Source organism: Erpetoichthys calabaricus, chromosome 15 (assembly GCF_900747795.2).
Source record: "Erpetoichthys calabaricus chromosome 15, fErpCal1.3, whole genome shotgun sequence".
In the NCBI taxonomy this organism is placed as follows: Eukaryota; Metazoa; Chordata; class Cladistia; order Polypteriformes; family Polypteridae; genus Erpetoichthys; species Erpetoichthys calabaricus.
Window position 1 is genome coordinate 88,043,685 of NC_041408.2, and position 23,005 is coordinate 88,066,689.

Here is a 23,005-nt window from a genome sequence, read left to right on the forward strand (position 1 = left end):
GTGGCACCCAGAAAGGTTGTGAAGCTGAACTCCAGATCCCATGGTGCCCAAAACAGCTGCCTTTCCCCATCCTTCCATTCTTTGGACGTCCCGGCCAGGTTGAGCTGCCGGCCAACCATCACAGTGTATATTTGAGAACTTCTTCGATGAGACTTTCCTCGATCTGCTCCATGTTTACTTCAGAATAACAGAAGACAAACAGAAACACGTTTCAGGAAATACGTAATTAGCGATTAATTGTAGGGGTCTGCGTAGGGTCCACGCCGACATGAGGCATAGACACCTTTATGAGGAGGTGCACGTCAGGCTATGAGGGCTATTGACGCCGAAGTATAAATCAGACTCAGCTAATGCAGGTGTACTTCACAATAACAGACTGATTACTTCTCTCCTAACAGCGCTGCACACTCCATTTTGGTGCAAAGTACAACATTAACATTTCAAGACCCCTCGTATTTTTTTACTATCAGGAAACTGTAAGGGCCCCGCAATTGAGGCCAGGATGTACCACGCAACTCCATATCTGGCAGAAGCTTAGCTAAAATGAATGTACAACAATAGCAGAAGAGAAATGGACTTTGGGCCTTGCAGCATCGGCAAGTAGACACCCGCTAATTGCTTCAGGAATTTAGCAGGATAAAAAGCAGAATGAAACCTTCAGTGTGTTCAGATCCTTTCAATCTTATCTGGGGCTTCAGTTCAAAGCTCTCCAGGCACTTTCATGTTTAATTTTCCTGGCATGAACAGTAATGAAATCTTTTTTCTTTAAATAAACACCACACAGTATCTCTACATTTCTGTATTCATTCCTGCTCTCACCACAATTATCACTTGCTGCTGTTAAGACAGAATCTTCTGATTGCGTTCTTAAACTCTACAAATTACGCAGATATAAAGCATTAAATGTATTTATATATAGTCCAGGGTCTGCTCCTGTCACCACACCTACTATACCATAAAACGCTAAGGTCAGCGTGTGTGTGTCTGGTCGGTTTGGCTTTGGTGATGCGATTGAAAGAGGAAGTGGGAGTATGAGACACAGGAGGGGGGCACACTGATAGTCGCCCCCAAACAAAGGGGGCACATATGGCCCCTCAAAATGACAGAAGCAGAGAAGAAGGCTTTATGGGATAGACACTCGACAAAGGGAGCATCGGGTGAGAGGGGTTCAGACATACGAGGAGACCGAGGAAGGACAATGAAGGTAACGCAGGGCAAATGGTGTCAAATATTTTTAAATTTAATCTGCTCCTGTCTTTAACAGGTAATGTGGCTGATGATAGATAGATAGATAGATAGATAGATAGATAGATAGATAGATAGATAGATAGATAGATAGATAGATAGATAGATAGATAGATAGATAGATAGATAGATAGATAGATAGATAGATAGATAGATAGATAGATAGATAGATAGGAAAGGCACTATATAATAGATAGATTGATAGTGTGAGGGATGGCCGGTCAACTGAATTTCCCACAGGTGGACTCCAATGAAGCTGCAGAAACATCTCAAGGATGATCAGGGGAAGCAGGATGCACCTGAGCTCAATTTTGAGCTTCATGGCAAAGGCTTTGAATATTATGTACATGTGATTTCTCAGTTTTTTCATTTTTAATAAATTTGCAAAAACCTCAAGTAAACGTTTTTCACGTTGCCATTATGGGGTGTTGTGTGTAGAATTCTGAGGAAAAAAATGAATTTAATCCATTTTGGAATAAGGCTGTAACATAACAAAATGTGGAAAAAGTGATGCGCTGTGAATACTTTCTGGATGCACTGTAGATAGATAGATAGATAGATAGATAGATAGATAGATAGATAGATAGATAGATAGATAGATAGATAGATAGATAGATAGATAGATAGATAGATAGATAGATAGACAGACTATAAAACTAAACTATAAACTTCAGAAAAACTAAACTGGATCTCCCATCAATGTGAACACAGTATCAGCCCACTAAGAGCTGACGGCTAAGGACTTTTGCAACAGCCCTCGTACAAATTTGTTTTTCTTACTTTATAAAGTAGCCTAGAGAGGAGGTGGTTACTTTGTGTGGAAAACAATTTTATGGAGCAGAATATTTGCTGTCTTCCAGTGTAATTTATATGCACAACCTGCTTATAAAACATGAATCTTTCATATACAGCATGCAGATTATTTCTACTTGTGATCTTAATCAAAGACTAATTTGTGAGAGCTGCAGTTTAATTCATTTTTTTGAGCTGATATGGAGGACGATGACTGACCTCTCCTGATGTATGTATGTGAAACTTATTGTGTCTCCCAATTGTAGAGAGTGATAGAAAGTGCGCTCTGTCTGAGCTCTGCTCGCTAATCGTGTCGCTGGTCAGTCGCCAAGTTATATGTTAATCAGCACACACAAGTAAGAACTTCACTCCGCCCCGAACAAATGACAATAATGACCCCACACAACTATATATCTGCTCAAAAAAATGAAAGGAACCCTTTTGAATCCGAGTATAGCATCAAGTCAGTGAAACTTGTGGGCTATTGATCTGGTCAGTTAAGTAGCAGAGGAGCTTGTTCATCAGTTTCTACTGCTTAGGTGCACTACAGGGGGAACAATGAGATGACCCCCAAAACAGGAATGAATGGGTTAATAGGTGGACGGAGGCCACTGACATTTTCCCCTCCTCATCTGTTTTGTCACTCGTTTTGCATTTAGCTACAATCAGTGTCACTACTGGTAGAATGAGGCCATACCTGGACTCTACAGAGCTGGCACAGGTAGTCCAACTTCTCCAGGATGGCAGGCACATCAATATGTGCCATTGCCAGAAGGTTTGCTGTGTCTCCCAGCACAGTCTCAAGGGCACGGAGGAGATTCCAGGAGACAGGCAGTTATTTTAGGAGAGCTGGACAGGGCCCCTCGTAGAAGGTCCTTAACCCATCAGCAGGACCCACCAGTATCTGCTCCTTTGGGCAACGAGGAACAGGATGAGCACTGCCAGAGCCTACAAAATGACCTCCAGCAGGCAGGCCACTGGTGTGAATGTCTCTGACCAAACAATTAGAAACAGATTTCATGAGGGTGGCCTGAGGGCTTAACGTCCTCTAGTGGACACCGTGGAGCTTGATTGGCATTTGCCATAGAATACCAGAATTGGCAGGTCCACCACTGGCGAGCGTCCTGTGATTTTCACAGATGACAGCAGGTTCACCCTGACCACATGTGACAGACGTGAAAGTGTCTGGAGAAGCAGTAGAGAACGTTATGCTGCCTATAACATCATTCAGCATGACCGGTTTGGTGGTGGGTCAGTGATGGTATATCTGGGGAGGCATATCCATGGAGGGACACACAGACCTCTACAGGCAAGACAACGGCACCTTGACTGCCATTAGGTATCAGGATGAAATCCTTGGATCCATCATCAGACCCTATGCTGGTGCTGTGGCACTTGGGTTCCTGCTGGTGCACAACAATGCCCGGTCTCATTTGGCAAGAGAACGCAGGCAGTTCCTGGAGGATGAGGGAATTGATACCATTGACTGGTCCCCACGCTCTGCTTGCCTGACCTCAATTCAACAGAACACCTCTGGGAGGGACATTATGTTTTCGGCCATCCGACACCGCCAGGTTGCACCTCAGTCTGTCCAGGAGCTCAGTGATGTCCTGGTCCAGATTTGGCAGGAGATCCCCCAGGACACCATCCATCGTCTCATTAGGACGTTGTCAGGCATGCATACAAGCACATGGGGGCCATACAAACCACTGAGTACAATTTTGAGTTGCTGCAATGAAATTTCAGCACAATGGACTGCCTGCCACATCATTTTTTCCCTTTGAATTCAGCCCTCTGTAGGTTGATCATTTTCATTTCAATCCTTTCGTTCCTAACACATTACCAGTCCATAGCAGTAGAGATAGCCAGCAGGATATTTTTTTCCCATTGAGATCTGATGGGTTTTCAAAGTGTTCCTGCAATTTTTTGAGCAGTTTATATAGAAACTTCTGGATAAAATAAAACGCCTTTTGCCGGAAAAAAAAAATGATCATAACCAGATTTAATTATAGCCGATTTTTTAAAGAAATGAAACGCAATGCGTAGGCTCCATCTTTAAAAACTGCACACTTTACACAGCTGTACTGACTTGTTCCCACTGCTATAATCGACTCATATAATCCAAGCGAAACAGTAAATGAAGTGACAATTTATCTCATTTTCTTTGTAGCGTTCCGATGACAACAGACATCAGAGCAGTAATGCAGTAATACAACATTCAGTATGAGAAAAGTAATCAGTCGCGTGTTAAAAAATGATCAAGAGTGGTTTGCGTTTTACTGTTGAATGCTGTGTTAGTAACAGAAAACTGCAAGCTGTCTAAATTACAAAAATCCTCAGCAGAAGAAGAATGTTTCAAAACATTCCTGTTAGTAACGCTTATGGCGCACATTACATGATTTTTTTTTTCTAAAGATAGATAGATAGATGTGAAGAAAGGCACTATACAATAGATAGATAGATAGATAGATAGATAGATAGATAGATAGATAGATAGATAGATAGATAGATAGATAGATAGATAGATAGATAGATAGATAGATAGAGTGACAGGCACTATATAATAGATAGATAGATAGATAGATAGATAGATAGATAGATAGATAGATAGATAGATAGATAGATAGATAGATAGATAGATAGATAGACAGGCACTATATAATAGATAGATAGATAGATAGATAGATAGATAGATAGATAGATAGATAGATAGATAGACAGGCACTATATAATAGATAGATAGATAGATAGATAGATAGATAGATAGATAGATAGATAGATAGATAGATAGATAGATAGATAGATAGATAGATAGATAGATAGATAGATTGACAGGCACTATATAATAGATAGATAGATAGATAGATAGATAGATAGATAGATAGATAGATAGATAGATAGATAGATAGATAGATAGATAGATAGACAGGCACTATATAATAGATAGATAGATAGATAGATAGATAGATAGATAGATAGATAGATAGATAGATAGATAGATAGATAGATAGATAGATAGATAGATAGATAGAAAGGGGGCGGCACGGTGGCGCAGTGGTAGCACTGCTGCCTCGCAGTAAGGAGACTTGGGTTTGCTTCCCAGGTCCTTTCTGCGTGGAGTTTGCATGTTCTCCCCGTGTCTGCGTGGGTTTCCTCCGGGTACTCCAGTTTCCTCCCACAGTCCAAAGACATGCAGGTTAGGTGGATTGGCGATTCTAAATTGGCCCTAGTGTGTGCTTGGTGTGTGGGTGTGTTTGTGTGTGTGTGTCCTGTGGTGGGTTGGCACCCTGCCCAGGATTGGTTCCTGCCTTGTGCCCTGTGTTGGCTGGGATTGGCTGCAGCAGACCACCATGACCCTGTGTTCGGATTCAGCGAGTTGGAAAATGGATGGATGGATAGATAGAAAGGCACTATATAATAGATAGATAGAGAGAAAGGCACTATAAAATAGATAGATAGATAGATAGATAGATGTGAAAGGCACTATAAAATAGATAGAAAGATAGATAGATAGATGTGAAAGGCACTATAAAATAGATAGATAGATAGATAGATAGATAGATAGATAGATAGATAGATAGATAGATAGATAGATAGATAGATAGATAGATAGATAGATAGATAGATAGATAGATAGATAGATGGCCGTGTAATCAGACCATAAGTTTAATATGTGCTCTGTGCAAATATTTTAAATCAACTTTTCCTTTCTCCTCACATGTACAGCTAACACAAGGCCAGATTTAGCACACAGGAGTTCACCGTATAAGAACTGCCATGTAAGATTTTTAAGATTAGACAAGTTAAGGACAAACTGCAAAATGGCCATTGTACTATTTCTGTGTGTCAGAGTCAGCATGACATTGGATCTTCTTTTCCTTGTTTGGAATGGCATGATTCACCTAAGTGGGGGCCTGCACATGGAGAAAGAGTATAAAGCTTTGGAATATCGACCGGCACACCTTTGAAGCTGACAGACTGTTGGCAGATAACGTCATCCGATCCTGAAAATCCTTCCAGCGCAATGACGAAAATGGCTGACTCTACACATCGGCCCCCACTACCTGAAAGGTCTTGTCATGGCTTTCTGGTCTGTTATGCAGTGTAACCCATCATTAAAGAAAGCTAAGTTATTTCTCCTATGTGATTTCTTACCGCCGTATCACTAAGGGAGGGGTATCGCCTTTTATTATTATATCTATATATGAATTTCCCCTTGGAATTAATAAAGTATCTATCTATCTATCTATCTATCTATCTATCTATCTATCTATCTATCTATCTATCTATCTATCTATCTATCTATCTATCTATCTATCTATCTATCTATCTATCTAGCTTCAGGTTATGCAACACACCGCAATTACAAAAGAACTTATCCCAACAAGGGAGCTAGCACCCCCTGCTGGATACAGGGGGGCACGCTCCCCCCTCCCCAACCTTTGTGCTGAAGAACGGTAGTGACAGTGTCTTCCCCACTTTTCATGCTCAACAGCTTATTGCACACGCACACTCATGTACACACTCATGTACTCACACACTTGCACGCCATAATCATGTCTTTAACTGCACAGCAAACAGCAAGTGCCACGCAAACAGTAAATTTTTATTAAAGCCGATTGCATTTTTCTTTAATTTTGCTTCAGCTGACTGAAAAAAATTTTATTATATGCAATTTTTTATTATAGCCAATTTTATAATAACCAATAAAAAAATACCTACATTTCTATAGTCAGGTGCTATTGTCACAAAATAATTTTACGATATCCAATTTTTTATTGTATCTGACTTTACTATATCCGGAAGATACAGAATATACTGAATATCCTTTTTTTATTATTTTAGGCCGATTGTTTTAGGCCACTCAGTGAAGTGCAGTATTTTTTGTGCGTCACTAAAAGGCAGAGTCTGATCGAATATATTGTGTTCAGCCATCCGTTCCTGAGGATCGCACTATCCTACCAGAATAATGTATTGAAGGTCTGTTTCCATTCCTCTGAACAATCTGCCTAAGGATAAAACAATATTCAGTCCATCTCCTTTGGTGTCTACACCAGCAAGAATGAATGCCAAAAGTGTTCCAAGATGACAGGCCTTGAGGATGAAATGAAAAAAAAAAATTAAATCCATTTACACAGGACGAGGGAGAAAGAGAACAGAGACAGTCAATCCACTCTGCTAGAGAACCGTACAGCCAACCACAAAGTGTTTCACACATACTCAGGGGGCACGAAGCTGATCAGTATCATTTACACCAACAGACCGCCCAAGATTCAATCTTAATTTCAAGGTTAATCAAATCTGGAGGCCTGGATGAGGTGAGAAGACGTTTGACTTTATAAAGACCCCGGCTGTGTCTAAGACACAATGGGCAATCAATAGGGAATTAACAGCAATAAATTTTTAAAGCCGCACTTACTTACTTTCTGCATTTCATGCAGCAAAGAGACACTGAAGCGCCTGTGCATTCTCTGATCTCGCTGTACGGCACACGTAATGTAAAAGTGGCAAAAAAAGACGGGTCATGCTAAATGGAGCTTATGAACTTGCAAGACGGATGTAAAGAATTTAGGGGTAATTATTGATTCTGACCTAAATTTTAAATCACATATTAATCAGATTACTACGACAGGATTTTTTCACTTAAGAAATATAGCAAAAAATTAGACCCTTTGTAACTTTGCAAGAAGCTGAAAAATTAGTTCATGGTTTTGTTTTTAGTGGACTAGATTACTGTAACACACTCTTCTCAGGACCACCCAAAAAAGACATCAATCGACTGTAACGAGTGTAGAATGGAGCTGCTAGAATCTTAACTAGGAAAAGAAAATTTGAGCACATTACGCCAGTCTTAGCGTCACTACACTGGTTACCTGTGTCATTTAGAATTTACTTTGCAATACTGCTAATGGTTTACAAAGCCTTCAATAATCTGCTCCGTCCTGTATCTCAGAATGTCTCTCACCTTACACTGTTATGCACCTAAAATCTTAATAGCTGACCGATAGAAACTTGTCAGGCTAATATGCTGGAGCACTTTAAAAAACTGCTAAAAGCTCATTATGTTAACATGGCTTTCTCATCGCTTCATTTTGTGTAGTGTAACCCATATATTCTGTAAATGCATTGAATTATCGTTTTCATGAAGGCTCCACAGTCCGTACTAACCCCTACTTTTTCTGCTATTCCTTTTCCAGGTTTTCTGTGGTGGCGATATGTGCCACCATCACCTGATCAGGGCACCATGCCGTCCCTACATTGATGGATTGAAGGCCAGAGGTCCACATGACCATCATTGTCTAATTCTGCTATATAATTCCTGAAAACCATTAGGACTGATTGAGATCATTAATGTTAGGGGGGCTGGGTGGCCTCATGGCCTTGGGACCCCTGCAGATTTTGTTTTTTTTTTCTTCAGCCCTATGGAGTTTTTTTTTTTTCTGTCCTCCTGGCCATTGGACCTTACTTTATGTAAAGCACGTTGAGCTACATCATTTGTATGAAAACGTGCTATAGAAATAAATGTTGTTGTTGTTGTAGAATGTGAGGATGATAACAGCAAAAAAACACAAGGCTAGAATTTAAAAAAAAAAAATTAGAAGACTAGAACTGGAAAGAAGTCACTCTTCTGGGCAGTGTGACGGCCCGAGTTGGCTCTACAGTCCCAGGCAGTTTGAACCCGGAACTGCCAATCATGAAACTGAGGAATTAGGCAAATAAGGACCAGCACACCATCAGTTCGTGTTCCCTTTAATCCCTTCGTGTTCGCAGCGTCTCAAATACAAAATCACAGAAATTGGAGGCAATAGGAATTAACGGCGCTCTCACGTGTAAACTCGATCAGCTCCAATTACCCCATCAAACATCCAGTGTATTGCCATAGACCTCTCTCATCACAGGCAGGTGGGTGACGGTCCTGGCATGACTTTTGTGGGGCAACGTCTCTACTGAACTACAAGTTGGTATTAATAAAGTATCTATCTATCTATCTATCTATCTATCTATCTATCTATCTATCTATCTATCTATCTATCTATCTATCAGAAGAGATTCTGCCAAGCATTGAAAAGCTAGACATACTAGTGTGTTTGAGTATTTATGCTATATTTATTAATTTATCTTTTTAAGTTAATATTCATCATTCTTAATACCAGATATTGTGAAAATAATCCAATAGCAGAATTATGTTTTAAAATATCTGTCCTCATTTTTTCAATGTTTCTCTTTCTCTCTCTCTCAAAATGGATAGTTGAAATCATCATATTATTTTTGTTCTTAACATCAGCCATATCATACATTTTACATACCAGGGATTTTTCCTGTCTTGCATCCAAACCTACTTGGGTAGGCTCCAGGTTTCCTGTGAACCTGCTCTGGATAAACAGGTTTAGATAATATATATATTGTTATTAATCTCAGATGTTGTCTCTGTCATTTTGTGCCTGTCCATACTCATTACCTGCTCTTGCTCTGCTCATTATGGTTTTACTGTTCTTATGGTGGGCTATTCAAGTCTCATTGCCCATAACCTTGACACTACACGCTTGTTTTTCTTTGTTTCCCTCAATACAGTTAGGTGGGGTCTGCAAACTGATTCAAGCCTGAGAGCCCTGTTCTTCCTAAGCCCCTGTGATTTTCATGGTCACACCTGTCAGAACACAGTAGATTCTGTTTTCTGATTTTTTATCTTTTCAGGCCTGCGGGTGGCAAAATTTTGTCTATAAACTGTTTGTGCCTGAGATGGAGTCAGAGATCAATATGGTAGAAAATAACAAAGCCCAGTATGGGAGATTTTTGAATGCAATATTGAAGGCATTCATTATAAGCACATTGTCTTGGAGCAGAATATGTTGTGTGCTGTAGACATTTAGAGTAAAAAACCCTCACACCTTAAAATTCACCTAAATTTCATTACAAATTGGCCCATTCTGGGCAATAAAAGGAAAAGAAAAAAGTCAACAGTCAACGCGGATTTGTTCAGCACAAATGACATCGAAAATATTTTAAAAATTAGAAAATTGTGTAAAATTGTTCATATTCAGTACCTGGTTTTGATTATGCTTGCTTTTATCAGACAAAAACAAAACAAAATAGTAAACTATGTCATGTAGTGTAGTAAGCTTCCACTAACATTAAACTCATATCCAAACCTGATAAGTGTACAGTTCTGTCTCATTGTGATACAAAAACTAAACTCCATAGTAGCTCTTTAACTTCACCATAATGACTAAAACTGAAACTAATATATATATAAATAAAACAGAAATGTCTTTGTAAAATAAAAACTAAATTAAAACTAAAAATATGTGATTAAGGAAAACTAAAACTAAACTGATCTTGCCTGAAGAAGGGGCCTGAGTTGCCTCGAAAGCTTGCATATTGTAATCTTTCTAGTTAGCCAATAAAAGGTGTCATTTTGCTTGGCTTTTCTCTACAAGTAAGGTCAGAAAAAATATAGAAATAAAAACTAACCTAAAAAGGCAAAACTATAATAACCTTGCTTCACACCCATTCCCACCATGTTTGTGACTTTCAATCCTAACACCACCATCATGGTATTTTGGCAAGGGAGGCTCCCCAGTGTCTTGAACTAGGAGTTCCAGGCACTAAAGAGTTCCTAAAACACTTCGAAAAAAGTCCTCATTTGGTGGTTGGGGCAGTGACGTGCATGGATAGTGAGGCACAGACTCCTTCAGAGTCAAATTTACAAATATATGAATAAGAGTAGCTTATTCATTTATCAATTGGCAGCCAGCATGCACATTGACTACTGGTTATGTTTCATATCTCATCAACATTCTTTACACACACATAGGTAAGGTGCATATTTGGCTAAGAAAGAACGTTACATTTCTAGCGGCGAAAGAAAGCGGAGGGAGCGCATTTGCTCCTCACCCGTCATCTGTTCTAAGTTTGCTGTTGCAATTCCACAATTCATACTCATTCAATACAAATGAAAGTACAGAGTGGTGTACAAAAAAACGGATTTCAAATTTGACCTTAAATGAAATATTTAGTTGTTTTTAAAAGCTTTTAATTCTAATGCTTTACTCAATTTTAATAAAGACTGTTCAACAAAAGGATAAAAAGAAAAACAAAAGAATATTTTATTTAAGGACAAAATTTAGTTTTTAAATATTGGATAATTTTTTTTTCTTATGTCTGATCCCATTTTTTATAAAATTGAAAACCGTTGATGCTCTTACGTTTATTTGTAAATGTATTTTCCTTTAGTTTTAAAAATCTTAATCTTCCATTTTGGCAGTCAGTCAGAACAAAAATTAAAAATAAACGGACAGCTGCAGCACACTTGACTTTCTGATATCGCTAACTTATTGGCACCTCTGCGTAGAAGAACAACAAGCACCTGTTGGGCTCACATGCACACCCTTCAGGGCAGCACAGTACTGTCTGCCTCACCTTGTGCCTTTTCACTACAGTTTCATGTCCAATCAGCACAATCAGCAAGATTAAATATGTCACACACATTCATTAAAGATATTAGCCAGACTGTGGGAAGTCAGGGTGTATAATAAACGTGTCTGCAATCATTATATTGCCGACATACAGAGAGACAGCGACAGGCACGCGCCAATTGCAGGCATCCGCCCCGTGTGTGAGGGAGAACACAATCTGAGGTGAGGTGAGGCTCGTTGCTGCCGCACCTCAGGTTTGTCCCCTGTATTTGAACAGGAAATGTGCCAATTCTGCGATTTTTACTATAAAAATGATCACAATTATTGGAATCATACAGAAACAAATTTATAGCACAGACCAAATGATAAATTTATGTTATGCTATCATTATTAGTTTTTTTTACATTTCATGAGAGAGCCTCACCTGCCTCCCCTGACCGCACGTCCCTGTGGTGAGGGGTATACCACCAAACCTCACCTAGAATAAGGAGAAGAACAGAATCTTTATAAATGAAAAAAAAGATGTATTCCACTAAATGCTGTGTAACAAAAAGAGCAGAAAAGGTAAAAAGGTGTTGGCTGAAACACAGGTCAATCTGAGCAAACAAATCCCCAGTGCACAATCGAAAAACGTAATCAAACGGAAGAGAGTAGAGAGTCAAATAATCCGTAAAAAATCAAAAGGCACAGAAAAGCAGTAAACTCACCGCCACCCCCAGGAAGTGTGGGAGTCCCTCTGGTTTTACAGGGTGGAGGACAGTGATTGGCAGGTGGCCCCACCTCTTGGGTGGACCACCCACTAAACACAAGGAATATAACAAAGACAGCTTGTATACACAGACAGAGCCAAAAATAAAGAAGGATGCACATAATCAACATAAAAAGAATAAAAAATGAATTAAAAGAGACACCAAATACAAATCTAAATCCCAAACAGGGGAGAAACCTTTGCTGAAACGTGAAATCCAGGAGTTGGAAACAATGCAAAAATCATTCTTAATAACTGAACAAGAAGTCCAGATTACAAATAAATGCCAGGATATGAATCTTTATAACAACAAAAAAAAATTAAAATTGAGAAAAGAAGTAAAGACAACGGCATAAAAAAACTGTAAACACCCTGAATCATGAGAGTTTGAACCCCCACTCCACTGAAGGATAACGTTCTCTATCTTGAGTTTTCTATAATTTGTATTTGCACTTTCTCTTATGGTCTTGTTTTGGAATTTGTTAGTAATTTCTTGAAATTTTAAGGAAATTAATTTTTGTTTTGTTTTTTCAGAACATCCTCCTGAAGCTAAGTCTGATCAGGCCCGGCCAGTACTAGGAATGGAGGCCACGTAGGAAAAACTACTGCTGCTGGAAGAGATGTTGGTGTGGTCTGAATGTGGATCCCAATGCCACCAGTGCAGTAATGGGGACACTGTGCTGTAAAAGTGGCACCGTCCTTTGGATGAGACGTAAAACCGAGGTCCTGACTCTCTGTGGTCATAAAAGATCTCTGGGCATCCATCGTAAAGAGTAGGGTGTATCCTGATGTCCTGGTGAAATTGCCCACCACAGCCTGGTCATTCTGGCCCCCTAATCATCTCCTATCTCTAATTGGCTATCTCTGTCACCACTTCACCATCTAATGGCTCATGTGTGGTGAGCGTACTGGCACAAAAATGGCTGCCATCACATCATTCATATTAGTAGTAGCTGAAGCGGTCCCTCACTCACTAAAAGCATTTTGAGTGGTTAGAAAAGCGCTATATAAATGTAACAAATTCCTCTTCTTCTTCTTGTCTTGTTTTTTCCAGAACACGTCATCTTCCTGAAGCTAAGCCTGGTCAGGCCCGGCCAGTACTTGGATGGGAGACCATCTAGGAAAAAATTGGGTTGGTGACGTAAAACCGAGGTCCCGACTCTCTGGGGTCATAGAAGATCTCTGGGTAATCTTCATAAACAGTAGGGTGTACTCTGATGTCCTGGCTAAACTGCCCACCATGGCCTAGTCATTCTAGCTACCTAATCATCCCCTCTCTCTAATAGGGTATCTCTCTCATCACTTCACCACCAAACAGCTAATGTGTGCTGAGTGTAGTGGTACAAAAATGGCTGCTGTTGCATCATCCAGGTGGGTGCTGCACATTAGTGGTGGTTGACGTGGCTCCCCACTCATTGAAGAGCTTTGAGTAATGAGACTATACTGTATAAATGCAAAGAATTATTATTTTTATCAAACAGTTTTCCCCCTCTTTCTTAAAAAGCATTCTTAGACTTAACCCTTTCAGCAGTGACATCCTATTACTAGTACATACTGTATATATGCAGGGCTATTCAAAATGAAAGAGCAGATTTCAAAAATGTATTTCAAACAAACTGTATAAGACAGAAACACATTTTGCACATCACTGGATAGAGGAAAGTTCAAAGTTTAAAAGCCTGTCTAAAAGTACCAGTGTATGCCACCGAGCGCTGACTTCATTTTCATGCCCCGCCTCATTTCTACTTGGAGGTCCGGCGTTACCTGAACGACACCATTCCAGAACGATGGATTGGAAGAGGTAGACAACAAGATCTTGCTAATCATCTGTGGCTCCCAGGTCTCCAGACCTTACCCCCTGCAATTTTTATTTATGGGGATACATTAAAGCAGTGGTTCTCAAACTGTGGGGCGGGCCCTATAGGGGGGCATGAAGATGTGAAAAAAAGAAAACAAGAATCGAAAACATGAAAAATACATCTATTGAAACCAAAACAAATTAACTTAAACTACACTCTGATACTAGAAAAGTAAATATAGAGTTAGATAACCTCTGCTCCTTAGGGACAAGCTGACAGAGATGGGATTAGATTCATACCTAGTGGCATGGATCATGGACTATCTTAAAGACAGACCTCAGTATGTGCGTCTTGGGAACTGCACGTCTGACATTGTGGTCAGCAACACAGGAGCGCCACAGGGGACTGTACTTTCTCCGGTCCTGTTCAGCCTATATACATCGGACTTCCAATACAACTCGGAGTCCTGCCATGTGCAAAAGTTCGCTGATGACACTGCTATCGTGGGCTGCATCAGGAATGGGCTGGAGGAGGAGTATAGGGACCTAATCAATGACTTTGTTAAATGGTGCGACTCAAACCACCTACACCTGAACACCAGCAAAACCAAAGAGCTGGTGGTGGATTTTAGGAGGCCCAGACCCCTCATAGACCCAGTGATCATCAAAGGTGACTGTGTGCAGATGGTGCAGACCTATAAATATCTGGGAGTGCAGCTGGATGATAAATTAGACTGGACTGCCAATACTGATGCGCTGTGCAAGAAAGGACAGAGCCGGTTATACTACCTTAGAAGGCTGGTGTCCTTCAACATCTGTAATAAGATGCTGCAGATGTTCTATCAGAAAGTTGTGGCGAGCGCCCTCTTCTACGCAGTGGTGTGCTGGGGAGGCAGCATTAAGAGGAAAGACGCCTCACATCTGGACAAACTGGTGAGGAAGGCAAGCTCTATTGTTGGCATGGAGCTGGACAGTTTAACATCTGTGGCAGAGCGAAGGGCGCTCAGCAGGCTCCTATCAATTATGGAGAATCCACTGCATCCACTTAATAGTATCATCTCCAGACAGAAGAGCAGCTTCAGCGACAGACTGCTGTCACTGTCCTGCTCCACTGACAGATTGAGGAGCTCGTTTCTCCCCCAAACTATGCGACTCTTTAATTCCACCCAGAGGGGTAAACGTTAACATTCAACATTATACATAGTTATTGTCTGTTTTTCACCTGCATTGTTATCATTCTTTAATTTAATATTATTTATTGTATCAGTATGCTGCTGCTGAAGAATGTGAATTTCCCATTGGGATTAATAAAGTATCTATCTATCTATCTATCTATCTATCTATCTATCTATCTATCTATCTATCTATCTATCTATCTATCTATCTATCTATCTATCTATCTATCTATCTATCTAGATAAATGCCGATAAAAGTTAAGTAGGTATAATAAAATATGCATCTATGATATATTATTAATTAAAAAAGAACAAATTGGTATTAGTGGGCTCCTGTCAAAAAAACGTTAGGGGGGCACAATTAAAACTGTTATGAAAACTCGGGTCACAAATACTTAAAGGTTGAGAAACGCTGCATTAAAGAAAGAGTGTTTGTTCCACCTATGCCCGCTAATCCTCAAGATATGCGACACTGAATTGAGGAAGCTCTGAATTCAGTAACTAGGGACCAGCTGACTCATGTGTGGCAAGAAATGGTCTACATTTTGATGAAGGACCATAGGAGCAAACTTTGAACTTTCTGAAAATTTTGAATAGCCCTGTATATTCAGCCGTTTTTGTAAAGCACAGGTACGTTTGCAGCAGTTGGAAGCGGGCGTGCTACTATTAGCGCAGACTGAAGTGACTGGCATACAGTCCGCAAAACAGTGAAACAAGTACCAATGGAAGTATCTGCCAGCTATTGTATAATAATAGTGATCATTTTTTTAGTTTTTTTCATTTTTGAGCTCCCTAGACACTCCAAAGGTAGAATATCTCACAAAATAATTTTTCCCATAAAAATAGAAAATCCTGGGCCAACACGGTTAAAAAAAAAGCCTTAACCCCATTTTTGAGTTGGGGCTAGGCTGCGTAGGATAAAAAAAAAGAATTAAGCAGTGGGTCCAGACCTTTAAAGTGGGTGGGTTTGGGTTTTCTTAATTTTGAGGCCTGCGCTCCATTTTTGAGGTTAGTTGTGGTAGGAAATGATAGAAGAGCATGAAAAGATCTCACCTGGCGCAACAAGCAACGTGAGGGGTCTTCAGCTCTTGCATTGCTCTGAAAGGCCCTTGTCCTTGTATGGTGAAATAATAATACAGTGTTTTTTTACAATTAGTGAAAATAATACCTGATTGCCAAACTAAGAGTCATAATGTCCCCAGTTGCCAGAAAAGGCTACCCACGTAAAGCTAAGATCAGCATCCATGCCAAGCAGACCAAAAGCAAGTCATGATTACTCCGTAAACTTCTTATGAGCATAACAGGCAGTAGTAGTTCAAACCTCATGTGGCATACAGCTCACCGACCAGCAGAAGAAGGCTTAAGCCGTGCAGAGAAAGAAGCCTCTCATGTCTAAGCTGGAGACCCTCAGGCTCTTCCAGAACCTTCTGAACACCACTGGTGCACAGTGTGATGCAAGTGAGAAAGCCAACATTTTTCCAAATCCCTTCACAGTCCTCAGAATCAGACGCTGATGCGGCTTCAGCATAGTGGGCTGTTAATGAGACACCCAAGCAGGATATGAAGAAGTGACTTTGACCCGCAGCACACATTCAAACACGCAGGGTGAGGCTCACTGCTGCAGATCTTCATGCTGGGTCTTACTGGAAGAAATCCGTGCTTTGACTTTCAAAGAAGGAAGACAGTAAAGGTAATAGAGCTGCTGCAACGATTAGTGCTGAATGAGCCTCTTGTCTCAGGTCTGTTCAGACACATCTGCTCCACTCGGCTTTCCTGTAATCTTCACACAGCTCGCTCTGTTCATCCGACAGGCTTAGAATGTACAGCGTGGCATCCAGGGGCCTGGAGTTCTCGCTCTGCTGCTGTGCCTCCTTATCATGATTATTATATTTTTATACCCCAATGTTTATGACTAGATGGAAAAAAAATGAATTAAGAAGAATGAAATGAGTCACGTAGGTGGACATCACTTTACTCCTGCATAGGAAGAAATTAACACAGAATTCACGCTGCACTGGCAAGAAAAGGTATAGGGACCCTATGGGATGACGGGGTTTTCTGCAATGATTGGTCATAAAATGTGATCTGATCTTCATGCCACTCACAAGTATGGACGGTTCTGACAAAACAGAATGATTTATATTTCGGGAACCAGAAGTTGAAACAAGAACAAAATGAAATATGCGCTACCAAAGTGATCTTCTGCCAAGCCAGAAACATCAGTCAAGAATCAGAATGGTAAAGTTAAGTCATAAAAACAAGAATGAAAACACAGAGTATTGGGTAGGACTTCTTTCTTGTTCTACCTGTTCTAAAAGGCACTTTTATTTTGGCAACAAGAGGGTTGTTCATTCCAGTATATACCTGACCCTGGTGTAGAGCAGAGCTTCCCAAACTCTGTGGGCACCCCGACCTTCCCAAGATTTTTGTTCCAATCAGCTTCTGTTTTTGATTGGACTTATAGCCTAGTTAAGTGAACTCTTATTTCCCAGTTGCTGTGATTTGTGGTTGTGGCCACCAGGGGGCGCACCAACTCTCCAAACCCGACAAAAACAGATATGCACACAGGTTCAGCACAACACACACCTTTTATTTAGAACGGGGAAGGCTTTTCTTTCATTCCCCACACAGCAAGCACAGTTCCAAAGCATAATATACAGCATAGCAATGACTTTTCTTCTTTCTTCTTCTCTTTTTTTACCTTCATGCTGTCTCTCTCTTTGCCTCCACTCCTCCTGGCAAGCTTCATCCCTCTTTCTCCTCCCAAATCTGGCTGAAGGCAGGCGACTCCTTTTAAGTGACTTCCGGTGTCCCGAGGGCTTGGCCCAGGAACATTTCTGGGTAAGGGCTCCACAAACCGCCAGCACCCAACAGAGCTGAGTCACAGAACACCAATTCCCATGAAGCTTTGAGGGAAACCGTGGTGCTGCAGCAACCCAGAGACGCTGCCATCTAGTGGCCTGAAGGAAGTACTATCCTGTATATATTCTCTCCCCCGGTCCTTCCACTTTACGGCCTTCCCGGCTGGGTAACTACAATGGCCATCTGCCACATGGTCAATGAAGAAATTACAAAAGTTAAGTGTGCTAATACATTTTAATTAAAATTAAGCAATTGCATGTGGATAATGTATTTTTTTTCCTTTTTAGTTATGTTCATCCTGATTTCCATTCTGCCTTTCCATTATTGACTAATCAGAGGGTCTGACACTGAAGCAGCTGCAGCCTTTCATCTTTTAGTGTTGTTTGCCCGGGTGTCTGCTTTACTTATTTTTAATTGTCACTATTAGGCTACAATGAAGGGAGCGGACTAAACAGAAAAGAGAAAAATAATAGGAAAACAACAAAAAACAAAAAGAAATTTTCTAAATGTCTTATAATGTAAAGATCACGCTGTTGTGCTTTTATGAATGATGAATAAGAGAACAAAAAAGACCAGCTGACTAAATGATATCAATTATTATCATTTATTATCACTTATTGTGAGTTTGGTTGTAACAAAAACCTGCCGCCACGGGGGACCCCATCACAGAGTTTGGGGTTTTTAGGTTTATAGGTCTTTATTTGTGCAGACTTAACATATTCTCTTTATGTTACTGCGTTTTTGTCTAAGGTTTACTGCTGAAATCCCAAGGACCTGGAGGTCAGGCTGACTGGTGATGACCCTCATAAGTCATTGTGTCTCCTCTGGTGGATTGATGTCCTGTCCAAGATTGGCTCTGGCCTTCTACCCAAAGTTGACTCTTCCACCCCGGTACTGAGTGTCAGGGGGCTGATAGGATGGACCGCCGGATGGACCATTCCATAATGAGGTGTTTCAGGATGGACAGCCAGATGGACCATTCCATAATTAGGTGTTTCAGAATGGACATTCCATAATTATGTGTTTCAGGATGGACTATTCCATAATAAGGTGTTTCAGGATGGAGAGCCGGATGGACCAGTCCATAGTGAGGTGTTTCAGGATGGACCATTCCATAGTGAAGTGTTTTAGGATGGACAGCAGGATGTACCATTCCATAATGAGGTGTTTCAGGATGGACAACCAGATGGACCATTCCATAGTGAGGTGTTTTAGGATGGACAGCAGGATGTACCATTCCATAATGAGGTGTTTCAGGATGGACAACCAGATGGACCATTCCATATTGAGGTGTTTTAGGATGGACAGCTGGATGGACCATTCCATAATAAGGTGTTTCAGGATGGACAGCTGGATGGACCATTCCATAGTGAGGTGTCTGAGGATGGACAACAAGATGGACCATTCCATAATAAGGTGTTTCAGGATGGACAACCGTATGGACCATTCCATAGTGAGGTGTTTGAGGATGGACAGCAGGATGTACCATTCCATAATGAGGTGTTTCAGGATGGACAACCAGATGGACCATTCCATAGTGAGGTGTTTGAGGATGGACAGCAGGATGTACTATTCCATAGTGAGGTGTTTCAGGATGGACAGCAGCATGGACCATTCCATAGTGAGGTGTTTTAGGATGGACAACCGGATGGACCATTCCATGGTGAGGTGTTTTAGGATGGACAGCAGGATGAACCATTTAATAATAAGGTGTTTTAGGATGGACAGCAGGATGGACCATTCAATAATAAGGTGTTTTAGGAAGGACAACTGGATGAACCATTCCATAGTGAGGTGTTTTAGGATGTACAGCTATAATGACTATTTTATATTTACAAAGCTACAGTATATAATTTCCAATAGTTTATTCACATTTAAACAGTTTGTTTGATTTTCTTCCATAGTGCGCTGTCTGTTTTTGTGTATGAATCACACCAATTGACAGCACAATATGCACGGTATTCTTATGGAACAATGCCTTTCTCCATATATTTTCCATAAAGTGTCAGACGGCCTACGAATGAATGCTTTGTTCTTGCCGCCTTCACACTCGTGTTTAGTCAGCATTACTCCTGGTGACATGCGTTGTTGCCGTTTTCTGAGTCAGTCAAATATTAAAATGAGTCGGTAGCAGCTGCAGAATAGGCCAATACACAAATGATTCGAAAAAGCTATTATGCACGTATTTCATTTAAACCGAAAGTGGGAAGATAAGGTGAGCACAATATAAAGACATCTCCTGGTACAATACAAATGTTCAGAGGATTTTGCAGGATAAGCCTGCCAAGAATACACACATTTCAGCTTTTGTTGATGTACTGTAAAGGCTGACATCAATGTCCCTTTTAATCAGACGCTGTAAGGGTGGTACTGCCTCACAGCTTCAGAGTCTGTGCCCGTATTAATCAAGAGTCTCAAAATTACTCCTAGGGATGGCACTAGAAATCTGACTGGGATAAGAATTTGCCCCACCTCACTCAGAATAGAACATGAGAAGAAGTTACTCTGGAGAAAACGTCACAATTGTATGGCACTTAAAACTGCATAATGGCACTTGTGAAGGTCTTTTGTAGTTTCCTTGGAAATCATAATAATAATAAAAGTTCTGGTCGAAATAGAAGAAAAAACATAATATGGTAGAATACTGTGGTAAGCTGCACATAATTGTTGTCACTTTGCTGCAACCCCTAGAATGATACTGTAATGAGCACCAAGATGGAAAGACCAAGACACACACAGAATGGAAGTAAAGCCCGATAACGGGCACATTTATTTAACAATAACTAATTCACAGCCTAACAGAAGCACCAAGATTGTGTTACTCTAAGAATTCTGAAGCCAATCAGGACTGTTTTCCTACTGTGAGATGCTTGATAAATACGGGCACAGATTCAAAATCCTCAAAGCCATTTATAAAGCAGATCCAGCAGAATTTTTTCAGATGGTACTGGTGAATCTTGTGGTGGTGGTGACACATACTGTATATGATTTGATAACAATTTTGCATGTTCTTTCTCATTTGTAAGCTATACAAAGCAAATGTAATATCAGATGGTGTTTCAGGAGCTTTGATGTTCACCTAACTAACCCCCCCTTTTGGATGGACTCATGAAAGGAGATGGAGCATCAGACCAGCTTGGCAAGGGTGACTGTGTTTGGACCTGGCGCCTATAAGCCATCCACCACAGGAAGGCCATAAACTGGTTAAACAAAGCAAAGCGGTGATGAGATGTACCTGAGCGATTTCATTGGTCACTGGTCAGGAAGAGGCAGACAAACCTATTCTATTGGTCTGAAGTGTGGTTTTGAATTGGAGGCCATTCTGTACATTAGACCAATCGGGACGAGAACAGGCCATTCAGCCCAACAAAGTTCACCAGTCCTATCCACTTATTTCTTTCAAAAAAACATCAAGTCGAGTTTTGAAAGTCCCTAAAGTCTTACTGTCCACCGCACTACTTATTCCAAGTGTCTATCGTTCTTTGTGTAAAGAAAAACTTCCTAATGTTTGTGTGAAATTTACCCTTCACAAGTTCCCAACTGTGTCCCTGTGTCGATCCACTGGACTAATTCCCTTCATACATTTTGCACACTTCAGTCAGGTCTCCTGTTCATCTCCTTAAGGCTCAGCTCTTTTCATCTTTCCTCATAACTCATCCCCTGTAGCCCTGGACTCAGCCTAGTCATTTTTCTCTGGATATTTTCCAGTGCTGCTATGTCCTTTTTGTAGCCTGGAGACCAAAACTGCACATAAGACTCCAGATGAGGCCTCACCAGTGTGCGCCTCCTGTGACTTGTATTCCACACATCAAGGCGCTATATAATATATATTCACGACCACCTGCTTCTATTCCACTCCCAATGGGCTCCTCCTCAATCCTGCCTCTTACTCTTTCTCCCCTTAACTTCCGTTCATTCATGTTGTCTCTCCTCGCCCCCTGATTTCGCCATGCAGGCTCATTTTATAGCACCAATTGGGTGCAGATGTTGTCCTCCATCTGCTCCAAGGTGTGAATGAAGCACTTGACCAACCTGCTCACATTTGCACTTGAATGTGCAATCAACCAAGCACCCCAATCAACCTCGGAGCAGAGCGCCCGCATGGAGCCTGCACACTCTGAGACGCCCGGATTATTTATTCAAAATCGCACTTCGCCATGGACCTCTCTTATCACAGAGACACAAGGAAAATCTACAAACCCTTCCCAGTGGATGGGGTCAGTATTCGAACCCGGGGCTCTGGATGTAACCACTGCCCCACCATGCTGCCTGATTCAGTATTCAAATAGTGGTCTCAGTTAACATGAGGACATTGTACCCTTGGTAGGCCATCCTGGATGAAGCACAAGCTGTGTATGTGACCCCCAACTAGACAAGAATCGGTGACCATAAAGGTGATTTTTATTTTGTTCCTTAAAAGAATTCTGGGGATTGCTAATTAGAATATCATTAAAAACACGTGTGTAATAAGACATGTCGAATGCAGAAGATGCGCCTCACTGTCCTTATTTTATCTCTTGGTGCTTTTGAGCAAATAGTCTATTATAGTTAATATACCAGAACAATATAACTCATAAAAAGAAAATTACTTTTTTTTTTAGATCAGCTACTCTACCTTGTTCCATGTGGAAAAGAATGAGTCTTGCAAGAGTAACTTTCATAATGGATTCTCCATGGCCGGTACAGGACACTGCACCAATGTTGTTGTCAGCATAGCCACAAGACTCTGTTTGAAAGAAATAAAGAAAAACACATTGAAAAAAACATGCATTTGAAATCACCTCGTGACAGGCAATGCAGCACAACGTGACATTAGCAATTCTATTTAATCCCATTCAGTATTGTGGAGGGCAAAATTCTTTCCTGGCAACGCATCCATTTCCATACCTGGTGTCACGTGTGTGCATCTGTGGATCACCTTACTGACGCCGGTCTCTTCCGAAAGACACGCCCCCTTGTGGTCGAATGA

General features: G+C 40.8%; 1 protein-coding gene across 1 annotated transcript in view; it reads right to left on the minus strand.

Annotated features, from left to right (window-relative positions):
* Nucleotides 1-23,005, minus strand: part of si:dkey-103j14.5 (isoaspartyl peptidase/L-asparaginase) — a 227,905-nt gene that overhangs the window by 55,456 nt on the left and 149,444 nt on the right. The window contains exon 6 of the mRNA XM_028820750.2: nucleotides 22,652-22,762. Within this exon, the coding sequence (XP_028676583.2) occupies nucleotides 22,652-22,762 (111 nt within the window). The remainder of the gene's footprint in view (nucleotides 1-22,651; nucleotides 22,763-23,005) is intronic.